The sequence below is a fragment of the Sus scrofa genome, chromosome 16, assembly GCF_054392235.1.
Source record: "Sus scrofa isolate SSC_HxYL_T2T_F1_AM1 chromosome 16, Sscrofa_HxYL_maternal_Yorkshire_Landrace_v2.0, whole genome shotgun sequence".
NCBI classification, from domain to species: domain Eukaryota; kingdom Metazoa; phylum Chordata; class Mammalia; order Artiodactyla; family Suidae; genus Sus; species Sus scrofa.
In genome coordinates, this window is record NC_139398.1 from 73,579,205 (window position 1) to 73,601,059 (window position 21,855).

A 21,855-nucleotide genomic window follows, 5' to 3' on the forward strand; every position below is an offset into this window, starting at 1 on the left:
TATCTTCGCTCTCTACTCCACACCCCAAATACATCTCTTATTTTCTTTGAAGTGAGGAACACTATTATGCAAAACAGGACACATTGCTCACAAATAAAGTTCATATAAAGGGAAGGCAGTATTGGGGGAATGAGACAGGGGAAGGGGGTGTCACAATCTTTAAGACAAGTCTAACCAGACCACTGACATGAAACCATGGATTAGAATGCAGCATTTTTATTGTAAAAGTCCACATTTGAATAGGCAGTTCCCTTTGTGAAAAGGTTTTCAAATACATAGACAAAGAGCAGCTGATAATTAAGAAGTATATATAATATATATTCATATTGCCAATACTATGCACACATTAGAAAGCTAGCTTTTTTGAATGACCCCATTACGGAATACATTTCAAGTGGACAATACTAACATGTTTCTTGTCATTGAAATGGTGCCAACAACTCTCCCAAATAGTCAACATTTGATATGTCAGCAATTCAAAACGAGAAAATAATTCTATTTACACGTGTTTGAGGTTATATACTAGAGCACTGATACAGTAAAGGCTTGTAAAATTGGCAGCTAAATGTGTTTCAAGATTCATCCAGATGACTTGATGATAACCTTACATGGTTTTCTATGAACAATGCCACTTTCTCTTCTTTTCTACTCTTTCTAGATTATCTATAGCTATGACTGAATTCTGACTTAGAGTAATGATTGCCAAAAGGAAGAACTGACAAAGCGTGCTATTTTAGAAAAATAAGGATTCAGGATTGAGTTCATGAAAATGGAGTTCAACTCATCATGTCTGAAGTCTGGAACAGCCACTTCATGGGATTACAATATTGTTGAATGAGGACACAGTCATAGGCTCAGCCTCCATGTAAGTCTTTCATTTGTTCTTTCATTTATTTTAAATATAAATTTTAGTCCATTTTTGTGTCTTTCACAGAGCATAGTATCCTACATCCTGAACACCAGTCATGTATGAATCCTACTTAGGCCTGTCATATGTCCTCGAGTGAAATGGTGGGTGGGTCAGAGCTGACTCATCTCCAAACCTGGAACAGTAATACCCAAATTCTAATTATGCCCTAGTAGACTCATTTTTGTACATAAACAGAGGACTTAAATGTTGTTTTAAAAGGAGTATGGACCTTGCCTAAAGTAAATGTTTGATAATGAACAAAAAAGCCAAAATTCTTTGGAGCGTTCTGTTTATTTCTACCAGATCCAATACCACTAGATAATGCCTATGTGGAAAAATGAATCACTCGTTCCAGGCCAGCTCAGAGATATTCACCAGGAGCATAGGAAGCTACTTCACTTCAAACCAACGAAGCACCAACTGTGTGCCAAGCACTGTATGATGTTCTAAGGACCCAAAGAGGAAATGACAAAGATTCTGCCCACAAGGCACTCACAATCACTAGAAGCAGATCTTGAGATGGAGAGTAAGTTCTTTATGACTTATCATCCTAAAAGGAAGAAAAAATAGCAGCAAGCACATACAATTACTTTATACTCTATGAAATTGGGCATATTTTGAGGTGGCAAATGTCAATTATTCAATCTCTGTTTTACTTAAAGTGTTTTAATATGTCATACAAGAAACAAAAATAAGATGTTTGAGTCTTCATGCATGACGGAGAAAGTCAAGAAAATTCCTCCCTCCAGTTCCAAACCCAGACCCTTATAATTACATTCATGATTCTTTTATAGCCCAAAGACACAGAATAAAAGACAATACTTTATGATGTTAACTTCAATTCATTTGTTTTGGCTCTAAAGAGATGCATGCATTAAACTTGAAGCATTCTACATTACTGAAATATTTACATCATTGTACATGTGATGTGGAGGAAATTTTCTTCCTATCTTGGGATATAGATGTGATAAATTTCTATTCTAGGCTTATATTTGAATCGGGATATGATTTTTCTCAAATAAGGGAGGTAACTGATTGGGATCAAATTGATCACCACTTTACCCCAAAAGAACATACGGTGCAGTTTTGGACTTTTTGTTTCTAAATATATTTTGAATTGAGTAAGGATACCACCACCATAAATAACAAGTCATGGCTTTCACTACTTCAGTTACTATAGCTGGAAAAAAAAGTCCTGTTTGGTTTCAGTGTTCTTGCTGTGATTTCACTTTGCCTTGTAGGTCTGAGATGCAACCAACATTATAATTCAAATTACACTTACCAGAGGAGAGTTGGGCGCAAACAATATGACATGAGTACAATTTACCAGGTTAGAACATAGAAACAAATTAAGATCATTAGAAGCCACACAGGGGATTATGTAAGTGGATTTAGGACGTCTTCTTTCCATGAGATTTGGTGAGTACGACCCATATCAGTAACACTCATACCTCTTTACAGGTAAAGGTAGGAGACCCAGTAAACCAGATTGAACAAGCAGAAGGCAGTGGGGAAGAAGATCCGCGCGTAGGAGTCCATCTTGGCGATGCGAATATGTATCCTCCCGTGTCTCCAGGCCCCTGTTCGGCAGTCTTCAAAACAGCAGAAAAAGCTGGCACAGTCCTTGCCATCCAGACACTCATACCCGTATTCTTCATCTCTCTCTTGAAGGTGTGTGGCATTGTTCATTTGAATGGTTGCTGACCGTGGGCGGATGTCAATGGTCGGGGCCTGAGATAAGGGTGGGCAAGGAGAGGGGTGGAAGTTAGTCACACATGATAAATCCTAGTGTGATTTCTCCACAATGTCACCAATGGGAATGATGAATCTGAAAATGAGTACTCTGGGAATTGCTGTGATATCATGATCTACAATGGGAAAATTGAACTTAGAAGAATAGCACATTTGCAGATTTCAAATTTTGAGCTTAAGCAGTGCAGCTGAAAATAATACCACCAAGCTAAGTGCTATAGCAAGAAGATTGAACACCAAAAGAACTCAAAGTTTGAAGATTTAAATCAAACAACTACATGGAATCTTATTCTAGTAAGTATTAGATGTGAGGTTGGTTACATGAAGGCATTTAATGGTGTTGCATGTGAGTAGGACAGAGAAATAAAAAGGCATCAATTGTGAAATCACATTTTGTGTCATGCTTATCTATATAGGCAAACAGTAAACCTCATTATACTGAGCAGTTATATTCAATGCTTTTAATAGAAAATGTTAAGATATATATAGAGAGATTCCCTGAGTTTATACTACATGGGATGACTTATGTTTTAAAGGACTATAATGCTTTATATTATATTCACCATCTAGAAGCATCAGAACATCAGCAGTATTTACCTATATGTCAGCGAATTTTTTAAAAACTGTTACTACCTATCAAACATTTTTTTTAGAATTTGAGAAGAAACTACTACTGGTTAACTAAATATTAATCATCTTTCCTTCTGGGCCAATTATAAAATAGCTTAAAAACTCAAAAATTTAATGTTAATTTGGATGATTTATTTTTAGGACAACATAAATACAGATCCTAGGGTCTCTGAATCAGCTGTCAGAATTCAGCTGGGAATAGAAATCTCATTGAATATTGCATGATAGAGAGCCAAAAGGCCTCTGACTCACCCTGGAAGGAAGGGATGGGTGTTTTAACTTAAAGTATTTCAATGACAGTATTATTTTCATAGAACTGACAAGTAGAGTTCAGGCCAGTGGAGGTTATTACATTTGCTTATCAAAAAACAATCCGGTTTTGAATTAAGATTTACAGAGGTAAATTTTAGGGCACATACGATCTATATAGTATGTGGTAGGTACTACCAGTGAAAATGGATTCCATTTCTATCTGAGAAAAGAGGGTAAGTTTTGGCTCTGATGTTTAACGAGGCCCTCTTTACTGACATCTCAGAGCTTACAGCTTTTTACCATGTCAGGTCAAAACCTGCTGAATCAACTCTAAAAATCTACAGAAATTTCTCCATCTTAAATGTGTTATCTCTAATAGAATTCTTAAATGTCTATTCTTAAAAAAATAAATGAAACACCATGTAAGCATTAATAGTTAAATTCAGCAGTTGCATGCAGTGAATTTCCATTCCAAAAACATTATACCTTGAAGGAAAACATCCGAAGAAGCTTTGGGTTTGTAGACAGAAAACAGAATAGCATTTTTTTTTTTAATTAAAAGAAGAAAAAAGAAAAAAAAGAGAGACAAAATAAGATAAATTAAAAATACATTTTGAAAACATAGCAAGTGAAATGAACTGAAATTATAAACACGGAGGGACAGTTCTGAGCTTGGAATAAAGTTTGTGCCTAAAGTTGGAAAATGAAATTTGGTGATTGTTAGTGAAATCTTCAATAAATTAATCCTCAATTATCTAACTGCAAAAGCCAGTATTGTTCACTTTTGAGGAAGCTTTCTATTGCCATTTTCCCTATACAGAAATACTGATGTTATATTCTAATTATCATCAAGGTGGTTAGCAGCAGAGTCTTGACATAATGAACCCAAGGGTCTCTTACACAGGAAAATGAAATTTCACTTCTCATTCACAGGTTAGGCCCCTGCTAGTTCTGAAAAGTCATCTAATTGGCTTAAAACAGGAAAATGCATGATGTTTTCAGGTAATTCCTTATTTAATCCCATTTCTCTTCTGCCTTCTTCATGATCCTGGCTTAAAGAATTCCAGTTTTTCTATCTCTGCAACAAAATCCACTCTGTAATGGCATTGATGTTAGAGAGGGCCAGGGGACTCTGTCTAGCGGACTCTTCAGACTTGTTAGAAAGTCAGTCCTCACTGCCTTGTTACTACTGGCAAGTAATGCTGAGTGTCAATAGAACCATCTTTTGGGAGAAAAATGAAATGGCAAGTGAAGGAGGGGGAGAAAACAAAAAACAACACAACAAGGAAAATAAACTAAGGATAGAGAAAATGCAAAGGCAGAGAGAGGCAATACAGAGAAAGAAAGGGCTGCATAAAGTATAGTGAATATTTGGGAAATTAAGCATTTCTTTATTAATCATCAAGAACAGTAATGCTTTTTGCTTTACCTTTTATAATGTCTTATGCTCAAGCAAACATGTGCAATTTGTAGGATTTTACCTGGGTTTCTGAAGATGCATCAGGATGCAAGCTAGAATTAGCTGGATTCTCTGGTATTTAGTTCAGCCTCTCAAAGTCTGTGGGTCAGATAGCCAGCCCCTATCATGGTCCTCACAGCCTTTAGAGCAGAAGACCAGCAAAGACTCTACATTCAGAGGGGTGGGGTGAATTCCTTTTCGCTTAGAAAGAAATGGACCTAAACTTTCACAAGTCCTCCTATGAACCAAACACTATTCAATGGATAGCTACATGCTCTTTTCAATATGCGTAATAAAAGACCATTACTTTAGGCATTTATATTTGTGCTTCGTCATCACTATGAAAAGTGCTGTGGCAAGGTGAAGTCATCCTACCTGTCTCCAAATCACTGAAATCAATCCAGGTTGGTAACTGTATAAATCATCAACAGTCATTATCAACTATAAATGAAAGGTAGTGTATAATGCTTTTTACATACATTGCTACATTTATTTCTCACAGCAACCTCGTAAAAGAACATATTTTTATAATACTCATTTTATATATGTGAAAATGAAAACACAGGGAGACTAAGTAACTTGCCCAAACAGTATGTAAACCATTATTTAAAAAATGCATTTTGAGTATAAAACCAGTAGAAGTCCTATGGTAGCCACACACCCACACATTAAGTTATTTGCAAATTGTGATCTCTGAAACTTTAAGAACCTGTGGCTTCCTAATGGAAAGCCTTGGAAAAACATAATTTGAATCATCAATAATTTAAAAATATTTTAGTAAAGATGCAGAAAGATGAAAATCAATGAAACCTAAAATAATATTGATCAGAATATGAATGCATTTTTCAGCCATTTTTCTATTCCCAATGAAATACAAAGGGAAAGAGTCTGCCTTAATGAATAACAAGTAATTTCCAAGTAACTGATGGCTATATTGAATCCATAATGGCCTGGCCAAACTCACACATTCCAATTTCATCATGGGGCCCCAGGTTTTAAAGCTCAGCCTGTAGACTGGCTAAGCAAGACCAAAACAAAACAAAATCAGGTGATCTTTCTGCATAAAAATTTCAAAGGTCCCAGTGAGAAGTGATACATACAGGGTTTTTCTTCTTTTTGTCTTTGTCCTTGCTTGGTTTCCGGTTGCTGACAAAATAATGCAGGGTGCCATACTCCACCAAAGCGGAGAAGACAAAGATGAAGCAAACAGATACAAAGAGATCCATCGCTGTGACATAGGAGACCTTGGGGAGCGACTTCCGGGCAATGGTGCTGAGGGTGGTCATTGTCAGGACAGTGGTTATCCCTGGAGGAAGGTACAATAAAACAGATCATGTGACCACATCAGCAAATCAGATGATGTGTTTTGCAACATCTAAGAGGCAACCTCGGTGTCAGGAAAGGAGGCATAACTCCTTTCACTTTGTCCACAAATACATATTGTCTGCCTACCATGTATCATTTACTGTGTATGCTGGGAAATGTGCTGAATATGTGCTGAGAAATAAAATAGACATGGTCCCTGTCCATATGTCTCTTATATTTTAGTGAGAGGCAAAGCTATGAAATTAGAAGAAACCAATCTTTGGACAATTAGCACTAAATAAATTAAAGGGAAATTCTGACAAAGGGAAACCTACTTGTTTTTGAATTTTTAGAATACCTGGCATCTTGGGATGGGTGGGGGAATCAAGGTGATGCTAGGGAAATAAATAGACGTTAGATCATGCAGAACATGCACAGGAGTTTGCATTTTATTCAAAGTGCAAGGAGAAATCATTTAAATATGTTAAATAGAGGAGGTGGGTTGTGTGTGAGTGGTATGTTCTGATGGACAAATTCTTTAAAGACTTAAACAAAGAAAAAATATCTCAGAAATAATAAGTAATATTTACTGAAAACATCCTCATGCCAGGCACTCTAAAAAGCATTTGGTATGTATTCTCTCTTTGAATCTTTACAGAAGATTCTTTCATTTTGATTTTGTAGTTAAAGTAAAGGAGGCTAAATGACCAGCTCTATGTCAGATAGCTCTTAAAGTAGCAGAAGGATTTTAACACAAAAATTATATGTCTGACTTAAAAACATTGTATTGCATTATTTTTTATGGCTGAGTAATATTCCATCAAAATAATGCCATTTGCAGCAACACAGATGGATCTAAAGATTATCATACTAAGTGAAGTTGGTCAGATGGTGAAAGACAAAACTCATATGATACCATTTATATGTGGAATCTTAAGAAAAGGATAGAAATAAACTTATTTACAGAACAGAAAGACTCACAGACTTCAAAAAATGTATGGTTACCAAAGGAGACAAGTAGGAGGTGGGAATGGACTGAGGGTTTGGGATTGGCATATGTACACTATGTATATGGAATGACTGGCCAATGGGGGGACATGATGTATTGCAGAGAGACCTCTACCCAGTGTTCTGTGATAATCTGTATGGGAAAAGAATCTGAAAGAGAATGGATATGTATACATGTCACTTTGTTACACAGCAGAAATTATCACACCATTGTAAATCAACCATACTTCAGTGAAACTTTGAAAACTAAAAAAAGCAGACATTTTAAAACACTTCTTTTTACCCATTGTACAACAGTGCCTCAGCAAAATAGTTCTCCCCAATAACTGTTTAATAACAGGAACAAAGTTAAGACAACCAAAAGTATCAGCCAGGGAATGATCAGGGGCTTTCTTTCAGTAACAGCTGTGTTATTTATAACAAAAGCAACATGGACTTAGTATTTGAAAATGTTCTAGCTATAGGAACTTAAGTCACTTCAACAGTCTAGTTTCACTTTCTGCAACTATTGGACTATCACTATTTCTTCCTATGCTATACTTTTAATTTAGCATTTCTTATCATGAACGGATGTAACTTTCTCTATGCCAAAAGTGGTCTCCCTAAGACTTAAGTATCTATAGCTTTGTGACTCACATTTCTGATGGAGGCAGGAGAGAGGGGAGGTTTCCATCCTCTAATGTTGTATATAAATTCTGACTTACTGGGACTAAGAGACTTCCAAAAGATAATCATCACCCCTGCCTCAAATGGCAGTGCTTGGAAACTTAGAAGGAATCATACCTAGGAGTACTGATGAGCGAGACAAGGAAGCTACAGAGTAGAGGGGCAGTATTATCACACAGAAAGAGAGAAATAAGATTTTTTTCAATCTCTAAGATGTGGGTTGCTGGCATAGAATGTAGAAAAAATGGCCAAGTGGAGCCAAACATTCTTGAAGAAGAGTTAACCAATGATTAACATTGACTTATTTCTTCCTTATCACTCAGGTTTTTGTCAGAGCCATTTTTAAAGGGTTTAGTTTGGTTTCTAAGAACAATGTGGCTTGCTGGGGTCATTAAATCTTAGCTTAATATCAAGGTTATTCAGCATATTTTGTATTATGAAATTCTACAGAAGGGAAAGTTTAGTCTTGGTCAAAGAACTTCAAAGAAAATAAGTTGCCTTCAATCGAGGCCCTCCTCAAGGGAATTCTAGTTATGAAAGTCAAAGCCCCTTTCCAATTCCATTGTTAGTGATTATGGAGTAATCCCTCTCCCTGTTTAGTGTATATACTTTGTGACAACAAATGAGACATCTACCTTTATGTCCTTTATACTTTTGAATATAGTGCTAGAACTCAATGAATAGCTGGTTAAAGAATAAATAAAACAAAGAATAGTGTATATATAAGAGATCAAAGAGACTTAACCTACATTTGAAAAGAGGAATCAATATTGATGACTTGAGGAAGATAGTTTTAAATGTGCATAACAGTAACATTTAAGAATCTCTTCTTTTGAAGGGCATAGAGGGAACCTACCTCAATATAATAAAGGCCATAGGTGACAAACCCACAGCTACCATTATATTCTATAGTGAAAAGTTGAAAACATTTACACTAAGATCAGGATCAAGAAAAGGTTGTCCACTGTCATCATTTTTATTCAACATAGTTTTGGAAGTCCTACCCATGGCAGTCAGAGAAGAAAAAGAAATAAAAGGACTATAGATTGGAAAAGAAGAAGGAAAACTTTCATTTTTTGCAGATGACATATTATACATAGAAAATCCTAAAGATACTACTAGAGGAATTCCCATCGTGGTGCAGTGGTTAACAAACCCGACTAGGAACCATGAAAAGATGTTCAACATCACTAATTATTAGAGAAACACATCAAAACTACAGTGAGGTATCCCCTCACACCAGTCAGACTAACCATCATCAAAAGTCTACAAATAAATGCTGGAGAGGGTGCAGGGAAAAAAGGAACCTTCCTACATTGTTGGTGGGAATGTAAATAGGTGCAACCACTATGGAGAACAGTATGGAGATCCCTTAAAAAACTTAAAATAGGAGTTCCCGTCTTGGCACAGTGGTTAATGAATCCGACTAGGAACCATGAGGTTGCAGGTTCCATCACTGGCTTTTCTCAGTGGGTCGAGGATCCCATGTTGCTATGGCTCTGGCGTAGGCTGGTGGCTATGGCTCCAATTAGACCCCTAGCTTGTAAATCTCCATAGGCCGCCACGGCTGCGACCCTAGAAAAGGCAAAAAGACAAACAAACAAACAAACAAAAACTTAAATAAAACTAACAAATAATCCAGCAATCTGACTCCTGGGTATTTATACAGCAAAAAAAAAAAAAAAAAAAAAAAAACACGTAATTCAAAATGATACATGCACAGAAGTGTTCTTTGCAGCACTATTCCACTATTCACAATAGCCAAGACATAAAAGCAATCTAAATGTCCATTGACATATGAATGGATAAAGGAGATGTGTACATATATACAATAGAATATTTAGTAATATAAAAGAATGAAATAATGCTATTTGCAGAAATATGGGTGGACCTACAGATTATCATATGAAGTAAGCCAAATACAATTATTATACGGTATTGCTTATATGCGGAATCTAAAAAAAAGTGATACAAATGAACTTAGAAACAGATTCACAGACATAGAAAACAAACCTATGGTTACCAAAGGGGAAAGGTGGCAGGGTGGGGGAGAGATAAATTAGGAGTCTGGGATTATAATACACATCATCCTATTTATAAAAGAGGTTACCAATAAGGATCTACTCTACAGTATTCGGAACTATATTCAGTATCTTGTAATAACCTATAATGGAATAGAATCTAAACAATTATACACACACACACACAAACTGAGCCACTTTGCTATATACCTGAAACCAATGCAACATTGTTAATCAACTGTATTTTAATAGAAGTTTTAAAAAAAAAGAAATTATAGTCAAAAAAAGCTTTTCCTTTGGGTGAGTACTATCCAAGTACTTCTAAAATTACCCCACAAAATCCCAAAATAATGAGGTAGGCACTGTTACCTTTCTTTGCAGGTATTAAAAAAAAAAAAAAAAAAAAAAAAAAAAAACACAGAAAGATAAACTAGTAAACAATATAGCTTAAATATAAGCCTAACAAGTCTGATTTCAATGCAATGCTCTGAACCATACTGTTATACTTCCTTTCCAAGAATAGGTCCATAATATACTGGATAAAGCACCACATGCTTGGGTGCTATTGTAAATTCCTAATTTTTGGTATATGATTTTGATCTGTGGGTCTTCCATGTCGTGACAGAAACATAAGAATGGTCAAGTTACCCAGTTACAAACTGGGGATGGTAGTGACTGGTGGAACTTCACATAGGGCTCTTGTGAATATTAAATTAAAAATGCACATACAGTGAAAATTTCTAGTAAAGTCTCAATAAATATAAGATACTACTATCATTTATTTTAGAGAAGAAAGATGGGCTTTTCAAACTTAAAAATCTTCATTTATGTTATCTATGCATTAATTCCTGTAGAAGTTCTTGATTATACCTAAACACAGATGATATTTTTGTGGGGAAATTTCAAAACTAAATTGACATCTTGGTCTTCATATTTAGGCCTCAAACCACACTTGACCTATGAGAAGTGAAAATGTCAGTATTCATAGTAGATGCCATAAATAAACTCGCTTAAGAAAATTTGGCATGTCCAACATGTGAGTTAAATACATATCTAGCAAAGTGGGAAGATATTACTGGGCTGCATGGAAGTTCATCACAGCCATGTCAAAGAAAAACCTTGAATAATTGCTTCATGATATTTTCAGGTCTGCCTGCAGCCAAAGAGAAGAGAATAATGAGGAATAGACAGTTGGAAGCATTTACTAATTTACCAACTAACAGCAAGTTACCGTGATGTGGTTTTTAGGTCCATTTTTTTACTGAGCTTACTTACTTCTCTTACCTGGAACAGATGAAAAACATCCATAGCTTTTTTTCAACTCTTCCAGTCTGGGCATGACGTAAGCACTACAGACAACGTTTCCTTACCTCCCATTACTTGGATGAAAAATACCAGTTGGTATTTTCCTTGTTTCATCCATCATCCTTACACCAGGATTAAACCTCACCAGCTACCACCTGTGTACCAGACTAGATTCAAGTGTTACAAGCTCCAAAATAACCATTCCCTGGGCTGTGGTGATCTGAGCTTAGAAAACAATCTCTGAGTCATGTAGGTTTATTTATTTCACTCATCAAACAGTGTGGCTCTCTAACTGTTCTGTGCTGATAAACTTTAAGTCCACAGGTGTTTAATGCCATCTGGTTTAACTCTTTATTGTCAACATTAGAAAAGGTAATTGGACACAATGAAATCTATGTCTGTGTTCTTAAACCTGCTCACACATTAGAATCTCCTAGGGAATTTTTTTTTTTTTAATCCAGACACCCAGTCCATGCTCTCAACAAATTAAATAAGCATCTCATGGGGTTGGATTAAAGTAGCTATACTTTTAAAAGCCTCCTAGTAAGTTAAATATGCAGTTAAATTTAAGAAGCACTGATCTAAAGAAGTGAGACAGCAAAGCTAAGATAGAAAAATGGCTCAGCTCAGCACCCTGCCTTTCCCACAAGTGGCCTTCTGCAAGGCCTCCCACCCAGAGCAAATCTCATCAGCCAAGGTGCAGATCTACTACCTGCTGGCTGTGTAACCTTGTGGATGTCACTGAACCTTGCACCACCTCTGCTTCCTTAGCTCTGAAAAATGTGATAACTAATTTTTAGTATCATTAAAAATGTTACATGCAGTTGTTGTGAAGAGTAGAAACAGTATAGGGACCATAGAGACAATGGCTGAGTTATAGTAAATGATCAGCATATAGGAGGAGCACCTACCTGCTATTTGCTCGGTTCCATCCCTCACTCCTCATTCCTCAGCCACTCACCTGATCCCTTCTCCCACCATGGTCTTTGGCCAATGAGTAGTCATTGAATGAGTAGTGGAAATGAACTACTAGAGTGTCTTTAAGAGAAATTTTGACCAGCAGGAAGCTAGACTTCAAGAAAGGAGACTGATTTGAAATCTTTTCCCGAAAACATTTTTGGGATGCATTAATGCATTTGCTCCATCCATTCATAAGTGTATACAATACTTGAATAATCACTGATGTACCAGCTATGTGCCAGGCACTATTATGAAAAAGACATTTATGTGGTGTCGATATAAGGAACAGACATACAGACATGTAATACAATACATTCTATTCACCATGTTAAGCAATAGTCCTGAAGTAATAAACTCAACACATTTTGGTTATGTTTTAATACATTTAGCATTAGTCAAGATATAATTGTTAAATAGGAGCTGTAACATAAAGTACTGCATATAACAGAAATCAAAATAACTTTATTTTGAAACAGATGGGAGACTAAATTAGGTTTGGAGGAAGACAAATATGCAAATGGAATCTCTTTTTCTAGTAATCATTTTTGCCCTCAGTTTGAATAACCCCTACAGATCATTTTATCAGGAAATGACTGTAACTGCCAACATTTTGAAGCCCTAATATGTTTTGTGCACTTTTCATGGACTTCCTTATTTAACCTAATGAAACTCCACAGATAGGTACAGAAAATCATATATGTTTTACATGTGAATGAAATATGATTTGTAGAAACTAAAGGGCATTTCCAAGGCCTTAACATATGTGTTAAGTTGAAATCCACGTATGTTGGACTTCAAAATCCAAGCTCTTTGCTATTGCATGAAATTGCCTCTCTAGCAAAAAAAGTGAGCAGGAGATGTGGTTCTCTGTTTTACATAGATGATGAAAGAGAACAGTGGTTTATAATTCATTTTGCAATAGTTTTACTTTCATTTAAGTCTTTAGGAAATTTTATGTAGTCTTAGATCTAGCCTAGGCTGGTCATGGACCTAGCCTCCAATATCTCTGTCAGTCTGTGGCTTTGTCATGATTTATGTGAGTCCTTTTCCTCATGTGAGTAAAAAGATGTGAAATTCCAAAGTAATTATCAATACAATAGAGCAAGAAAACTGCTGCAGATAATCTTAAACGTGGCGGAGGAGTTCCCAACATTTCACAGGTAATTGTGTTTTCCCCAAATAATCCTTTCAACTTTTCAATGGTTCTTCTATAAAGAGCTAATTATTGTGTATGTATGTTTTCAAATGTCATCACATAATTATTCACAATGGAATCAATCAATAGCCAGTGGTGTGCTAGTAAATGTATAACAATTTCTTTCTCTAAAAAAAGGTACCCTTGATGTTTAGTGTTTGCCTGTTTTCATGGTGTTAAATAGTTTTCCCTTGGGTTCAAGCCATCAAAGTAACATCCATAAACATATGCTGGGAAAAGATAAATATGATCAGCTCTCATATATCTACCTGTCCAGAGACCACAACAAAAATTCTACGACAAAGAGAAGTTTTATTTCCCTCAGTTAATTTAAGATTATTTAACAATTTACTAAAGACAGCCTGTGGTGGTAATTTAGCAAAGCAGAACTAGGAAACTTTAAACACTTTTTTTCTAATACGCTAGTTTAAAATGAAACAAAGGACATTTCTGTGTAACTGCTGACTGAATCAAAAGCAAATCAGTATAGGAAGGAGAATAAAGATTAGTGATATTGAGTACTTACCTATGATACTACAACACAAAGAACTGTGTCTCACCTAAGGAAGTTCTGGCTGGAACAGCATCCTTATTGATCCAGAAAGACACCCAGGATAAGACAACGATGAGTGTGCAGGGGATATAGGTCTGGATGGTGAAGTATCCCATTCTTCTGCTCAGGTCAAAATAGACAGTCATAACCACATAATCTCCTAGAATAGAACCAAGATAGACCATGAAAATCCTTAGCAAAATGGGAAAGCATTTGAAAATAAGCATGTATTTAACCCTCATATGCACTTGAAAGTTTGAACCCACTAGCGTGAAAAGCAAAATTCAACCTATACTGAGTTCTTATCTTTCTAGAAGCAATGTGACTACTAGATGCTAGGAAACATTTCTGAGCAATTGCTCTTTTTTTTAAGGGCTGCACACTTGGCACATGGAAGTTCACAGGTTAGGGGTGGAATCAAGGCTGCAGCTGCTGGCCTAAGCCACACGGGATCTTTAACCCACTGAGTGAGGCCAGGGATCAAACTCTTATCCTCATGGATACTATTTGGGTATGTTACCGGTGAGCCACAAAGGGAACTCCCAGCATATTGCTTTTATTTTCTTCTTTCAGGTGATTTTGACAGTGCCTTCTCTGCCTACTTAAAACATACAGAGTAAACATTTTTATTTGGTTGACAGAGAAGGGAGCAGTATTTTTACACTGTTCCTCTCTTGCCTGTAATGAATCCTAAAGTCTGTAAGAATTTCCTCTAGTTCCTGGGACTTTTCTTCATAAAAACAAGAGTCATGTCCTGATAAATAATAAATCTAATAAATGACCGCTTTACTAATAAATTACTATTTTACTCAGTGTATAACCAAATTCCTATGCTGAGACATTTTCTCATGCTTTCATTGAATTATGTGATTTTCATTTATAGCATTTACTTCAGTTCATAATTTCTCATTCATTTGTGTGTTTATTTTTATATCTTTCTCACCTCTCAGACTTTATCTGCATGAGTTCATGGACTGTGCCTACTTTAGCCCAGTATTGCATTTACCAGTACATAGATAGGATCCTGTTTCATCCCAAGTGGGCATTCGGTAACATTTGTTGAGGAAATAATTATATGAATATATTTATGTATTTAAATATAGAGGAAAAAACAAAACCAAGAAGTTGTATTCTGAAACATTTGAGTTAAAAGGGAGTTTATGTAAATAAACCAGAACGTAGCATAATCAAGGAATTCAAGAATAACCGGATAGCTATGCTTGAGAACTATTTAATGTGACACAATCCCAAGTCTCTGATTTCTTAAAATCATGATGCATGTGTTATTTTTAAAATTCCATGTCATTCATTTTATATGACCCCATGTGAAATTTTATGAAATTTTATTTTTTGAAGTTAGAAAATATACTCTCGGTAATTATCCAAGTTGCTAGATGTTTCTTTGTACTACTGTTAGCATCACTTTCAAAGACCATTATCTGGTCTCATTAATATGAGATGAACATGATACCACTTTTCAAATGCTGCTTCTCTTTTTCTACCAAATTATGATTTATCCTAAAGTGCATGGACAATGAAATCCAAATCATGTGTTTTAGTTGAATTACTTGGCTTTGCATCTGTGTTTCTTTCCTTCCTTACATGACTTTGATGGGATTTGAAAATAAGGTTCTTTAGAAGCCTCATGTGGAGAAGATTGACTAAGTATAGTGAGTTATTATTACTCAGTGCACTTCTTCCTTCCCTCTCTCAAGCTTTATTCCACACCCTTCTAAGCTGCTGAGACAGAAAACCTGTCACTGAGTACTCTTTTTTTTTTTTCATTTATAATGATTTTTATTTTTTCCATTATAGCTGGTTTACAGTGTTCTGTCAATTTTCTACTGTACAGCATGGTGACCCAGTTACATATACGCGTTTACATGCTTTTTTTCTCACATTATCATGCTCCATTATAAGTGACCATAATTCCCAGTGCTACACTCATTGCTTATCCATTTCAAAGGCAATAGTTTGCATATATTAACCCCAAATTTCCAACCCATCCTACTCCCTCCTCCTCCTCATTGGCAACTACAAGTCTGTTCTCCATGTCCATGATTTTCTTTTCTGTGGAAAGGTTCATCTGTGATGTATATTAGATTCCAGGTATAAGTGATAGCATATTGTATTTGTCTTTCTCTTTCTGACTTCACTTGTATAAGACTCTTTAATTCCATCCATGTTGCTGCAAATTGCAGCAATAGTCACAATAGCCAAGACATGGAAACAACCTAAATGTCCATCAACAGATGATTTGATTAAGAAGATGTGGTATATATACACAATGGAATACTACTCAGCCATAAAAAAGAACAAAATAATGCCATTTGTACTCACTCTTTGAGGGAGTAAAGGCTTTCCCCTAATCCGACAGTGTTCCCTAAGTGTACTTAGGAATGACTAGTCCTAACTTTGCCTTTGGTGGATTGCTATACCATTACTTCTCTGAGTCAGGCCTGGTTAAGGCAGCAATAGTGACCTAGACACTAATTAGGGAATTAAGCTCCTGCTAGAACATCACTTTCCTCTAGGAGAACAGTAATTAGCAATTATTTAGCAATTCGCCCTGAAAAGTTAAAGGTAGGAGTTTTCTTATTGATGATAAGTAGATTTTGATTAGTTCCCTGAGATAATTCTTCTCTGTGTTGATTTATCCTGACTTAAGCTATTTAAGAGTCACAGCATTTCATAAATTAGTTTGGTCTCTGCTTTTGTTCTAATTTAGAATATAATAGACACAGGCTGTGATTGAGGAATAAAGACATTTAATTGAGATGATCCCTATTAATATCCATCTTTTTCTTTCCTCTTTCTTTGATTGTAATACCAGAGGCAAATGTAAGTTTCTTATATGATTTAGGAAACACAAAGAAAGAGAAGTTTTCTTTTTAAATAATGATATTCAGGAGCACCTTTTCCCCTCATTTTCTAAGTCCTTGAGAACTGTCTGCATATTTTAAACATGTGCTTAAGTGAAACTTTATGAATTATAATGTTTTAAATAAATCTAGACAATTTTAGTAACTTCTTTCCTGTAAGTGAATGAAAATCTATACTTTGGCGTTAATGATCTCTTTTAAAGGTGAACTTTAATTTTGCCTCAAGTTAACAGATAATTATCTCAATTCAATTCTCTACTTCCCTTTAGGTCAGAATCTAAACTTCCACAGCCTATTTATCTATCAATTTCTATTTTAAGGTAATAGCTTCTGAGGATCTTTCATCTTTGCCAGCAAGTCCAAAGCTTTTCTATCACCAGATTATGAATTCAAACTTGGGAACAGGCCATTTAAAAGCAAAGCAGCTTCACAGTGGCAGCCTGATGCCTGTCTTATCTCCAAGGCCACATCACTTTTTGTATTTTTTAAAACTCTTGGGCTGAGGAGCCTATAAAACCAAATCTCCTGAAAGTGCCGCATCAGTGATTTCCCCAAGCCCAAAAGGTTTAAATGCCAACTAAGTCAAAGGTGGTTATCTCAGCTGCTTCAAATTTATTCTATTGATTTATCCTAACATATGCTATTTAAAGTCATAGCATTTTATAAATTAGTTTGGCTCCCTGTTTTTTGTCCTAATTTAGAATATATACAAGCTGTGATTGAACAGGGAAGACATGCAATTTGAATAACACCTATTAATATCCATCCTTTATTTTTCATTAAGAGTCTTCTGTCTAGTTTTAGGAAGAGACCATCAACATCAGTGAAAAATGAACTTCAATTGTTATATTTTTAGTTGTGATGTTAACCATTTGAAAGCTTTAACATTCACATGTTTGGAGTTTTTAAGCTCCTATTTCATACATGAATGTATCTCCTCTTAAAAACTCAAAGATTCCATGATAAAGACATCTTCCCTTCAATAGAATGCCTGAAATAATCAAAATAATTATTTTCTAGTTATCAGTAATGAGCACCTGCTATGTACATACACTGGGCTGAATGGATTACATATATTATCTTTAAATCTCCAAAACATTTTGTCAGGATGGTAAAAAACTAAGACTTCACCTTATTCCTCTTCCCAAATTCTTAATCCACTTAAATATAGCAGAGTATATTACTCTGCTAGGTTAACTTTGAAGGCAAAATTAACATTAATATACTCTTCTTTACATTCCTCTCTCTGGTCTCTTTTTTATTGGTCAACAAATTTGTTTTGTTTTGTTTTGTTTTTAGGGCCACACCTGCAGCACGTGGAAATTCCCAGGTTAAGGGTCTAATCAGAGCAAAAGCTGCTGGCCTACACCACAACCACAGCAACGTGGGATCTAGGCCATGCCTCTGACCTACACCACAGCTCACAGCAACACCAGATCCTTAACTCACTGAGCGAGGCCAGGGATCAAACCTGCATCCTCATGGATGCTAGTCAGGTTCATTACCACTGAGCCATGACGGAAACTCCTCAATAAATATTAAAAAAAAATTTTTTTTGATGGTACCCACAGCATGTGGAAGGTCCCTGTCCAGGGATCGAACCTATGCCACAGCAGTGACCAGAGCTGCTACAGTGAAAATGCTGGATACTTAACCTGCTGTGCCACAAGGAACCTCCTGTCAACAAATATTTTTCATCACTGTTAACAGAGCACTATATTAAGTACTATGGAGATTAAGATTTCTGGATTCACAACTGATTCTAAATTAAATGGATAAAAACAAAAACTACTCTGAAACTAAATTTTGAAAACTTAATTGGACGGATTAAATGAGAACAAGGTTATTTTGTCTCTTCCTACAGCTCAGGGAGACACTGAAACAATGCAGCAGATCTACCTTTATTACTCTATTTAAATCTGAGGTATAATTCCACAAGGTTGGTTTTGACCACACACAGGTAGCAGAGTGTATTGGCTGCAACTTCATTTGGAAAAACGGTTTTCTGAAATTAGATCTATATCTACCCTAACAAACAATAAATTTAAGATGTATCAAAGGTACAAATTAAGCATGGATATAAATACTATACATTAGGATGTCTTCATAATCTCAGTGTGGAAAAGGCTTTGTCAAGTACAACATGAAGGAAAAAATAGAATAAATAGCATAAAAGAAAAAAAAATCACAGGTTTACCATGTAAAACTTAGAACTTCTGTATTAGAGATAATTTTCCTTTAAATAAATTTAGAAGGCAAAATACCACATTTGAAGAAAATATTTCCAAAATAAATAAGAAATTAATGGCTAAGATCACAAAATACATAAATAATTCCCATTAATTATTGAGAAAAAAGACCTATATTTTTAATTAGGCTGAAAATAAATGAATGGACAAATCATAGATACTAAATGTAAGAAAAGAGTCTCAACTTCAGGAGTGATCAGGGAAATGCAAAGTAAAATAAGAGGCTTTCATTTTTAGCCATCATATTTGGAAAAAAATAAACTGGTAATTTCCAATTCTAACAAAATATGGACAAAGAATAGAGTGTACACACTTTTGGTAGGGGTGTACACTGACAAACTAGAAGTTAATCTGGAAGCATATAAAAATCTATTTTACTTCTAGATTATTTGGAATAAGCACTGAAGGAAAAAAAAAATGCCTTTTAAATATTGCCTTTCAGTTGGCACCAAAGCTTTTCTCAAGGTTTGCTGTGTGTCCAAAAATATGTGTATAATACCCAGTCCTTGGACAGAATCCCAGTCTCTTGAGCTTACATGCCTAGAGCACTGGGGTGGAGAAAAGACATTCAAATGGAATCAGCTGCTAGCTTCTTTGCATGCCGCCCTCAAGAGTTTCTGTATTCATCACCTGCCCACCATTCCCAGCGATGGCTTAGGCTCTCAACCCAGTTTGGAATTACGTTCAACATTTTTCCAACAATTAGGTCCTCAGAGGTCAAGAGAAGGTAAAACAGCTAAACTGTAGTCCTTGCTATCAAGGAGTCCTTAGGCTAAGAAAGACATGAATGTTGTGTCACTATTCAATGGGACAAGGACTCTAATAAAACATATAGATGCTAATTTACCTTACACACCCTGAGTAGATGAAGCAAGCACATATCTGAAAGTTCTGCTTAGACGTCAATCTTTGCAAACCCTGAAGAGATCTATGCTCCTCTTCACAGAAAGTCCAAACGCCTTAATGTGATGTGCAAGGCTGCCTATAATTTGAATTTGATCTAGGTCACTCTCCCTCTCATTATTCCTCTCATGTTCTCTAAGCCCTAGACAAAGTAAGTTAAATATTTTCATTTCACGCTTCCTTGATTTTTTATCCTTATTTTTCCTGCCAACATTTCTCTCCCAGATGCCCAGCTTATCTCTCAATCCTTTTCAACTTTCCAACACCACCTCCACATATGCATACCCTGTACTGTGACTAGTGGTAGCCATTTTAAGCAAAATTTAAAAATTTATTTCTTCAGTTGATCGAGCCTCATTTCAAGTGTTCAAAGCTATTTACAGCCAGTGAGTATGGTACTGTAATAGCATAGATTATAAAAGTTTCCTCATTATGTAAAGCTCAGTTGGTCTTTTCCTTCACTACTCTTTAGCTTCATCATAAATAGTATTTCTTTACACTCCAGCTAGTGTTCTTGCAGTTCCTTACCATAAGCTCCATGATGGAAGCAGCTACACCTATTTAGGTATTTTATTCTCAGCATCTAGTACATTGCCTGGTACACAGAAGGAATACAACAATTATTTGTTAAATGAATAAATGCTTTAGCTCCAATGGCCATGAATAAAATCCTGGGTGAACTATACACCCAAAGCATTTTAGACCAATACATGGGCTTTTAAAATATTAAACTTTACTTTAGAAATTTGCCTCTGGAAATATTTTTTACTGGATACCTTGCTGAACTTAATCCCCAAAGTGTAGATATAAGGTCACAGTGAGCTATTAGCAGTCTTAGCTGCTTGCCAAGAAAAATGAAAAAGGAAAATCAGCTGCATCAGAATGGCTGCACGATGCTTATTAAAGAATCGATTGGTGATTTGAGCTTCTCAACTAGATGCAATTAGGGAGGGAAGAGGACAAAAGGGCGTGGCTGCTGAATCAGCCATGACAGTCTTCCAGGTTAAGGTTAATGTGTGTGTTTTCATTTCAAAACTTCACCATTATTATTTCATCTGCTGTTTGTTAAAGATCATTTGGTGATGAAAAAAGAACAAACTAGCAATTGGGAAAAATACAATGAAAAATATTAAGTGTAATTTATAATTTTTTTCCAGGCTAAATCCATCTTTTCAAGATTCCCTCTGTCTTCTCCACTGAGGAAAGGGAGCACAGAGTAGCCGTGAAGAACAGGGGCTGCTTCAAGTTGGAGTTCCAAGAGGCAAGGTGGAATAATCCAGAATTCCTGCAAGGGTGACTTGTGGGGGTTTAGCCATTAGAAAATGGGGACTGAGTCTACAGCCATGCCACCCTGAAGGTGCCCAATCATCTGATCTCCGAAGCTAAGCCGAGTCCGGCCTGGTTAGTACTTGGATGGGAGACAATGAGGAATGAGGGAAGAAGGCAAGAGCAATAGAAAAAAAAAAGCTAAGCATGGATTTCCTTCAGCCTAAGGAGGAGAGCTTCCAGGAGGTTCTGGAACAAACTGCACCACAGAGTTAGTCCCACCTTGAGGCAAGAGTAGCATTCACTTGTGTTCTGGAGGCTGTGTGGGGTTTTCCTGACCTCTTAGTTCAGATGGTTCTATTTTGGTCAAAGGCAGTTCTCTAGAGAAGGGACCACTGATGTACCGTCAGCAGCACCTGGGGGATGGGTGCACCAGATAAAAATGGTGATGGGAAAGGAGGGGACATCAAAAGTGTCCAATGAAAGGACTGTGGTATCAGGCTGTGTTCAAAAGTTCTAGTCCTGTCACCCATTGGTTA

At 36.1% G+C, this 21,855-nt stretch overlaps 1 protein-coding gene across 4 annotated transcripts in view; it reads right to left on the reverse strand.

The window, feature by feature from the left end:
* Positions 1-200: 200 nt before the first annotated feature.
* Positions 201-21,855, reverse strand: part of GABRG2 (gamma-aminobutyric acid type A receptor subunit gamma2) — a 101,617-nt gene continuing 79,962 nt past the window's right edge. For 2 of the 4 annotated variants that reach the window (XM_003134087.5, XM_021076713.2), the window contains exons 7-10: positions 14,024-14,176; positions 6,104-6,309; positions 4,031-4,054; positions 201-2,641 (exon numbers count right to left, since the gene is read on the reverse strand). In XM_003134087.5, the coding sequence (XP_003134135.1) occupies positions 2,366-2,641; positions 4,031-4,054; positions 6,104-6,309; positions 14,024-14,176 (659 nt within the window). In that variant the 3' untranslated portion in view covers positions 201-2,365. The remainder of the gene's footprint in view (positions 2,642-4,030; positions 4,055-6,103; positions 6,310-14,023; positions 14,177-21,855) is intronic. The other 2 variants (XM_003359825.5, XM_085001863.1) reach the window with 1 other exon arrangement.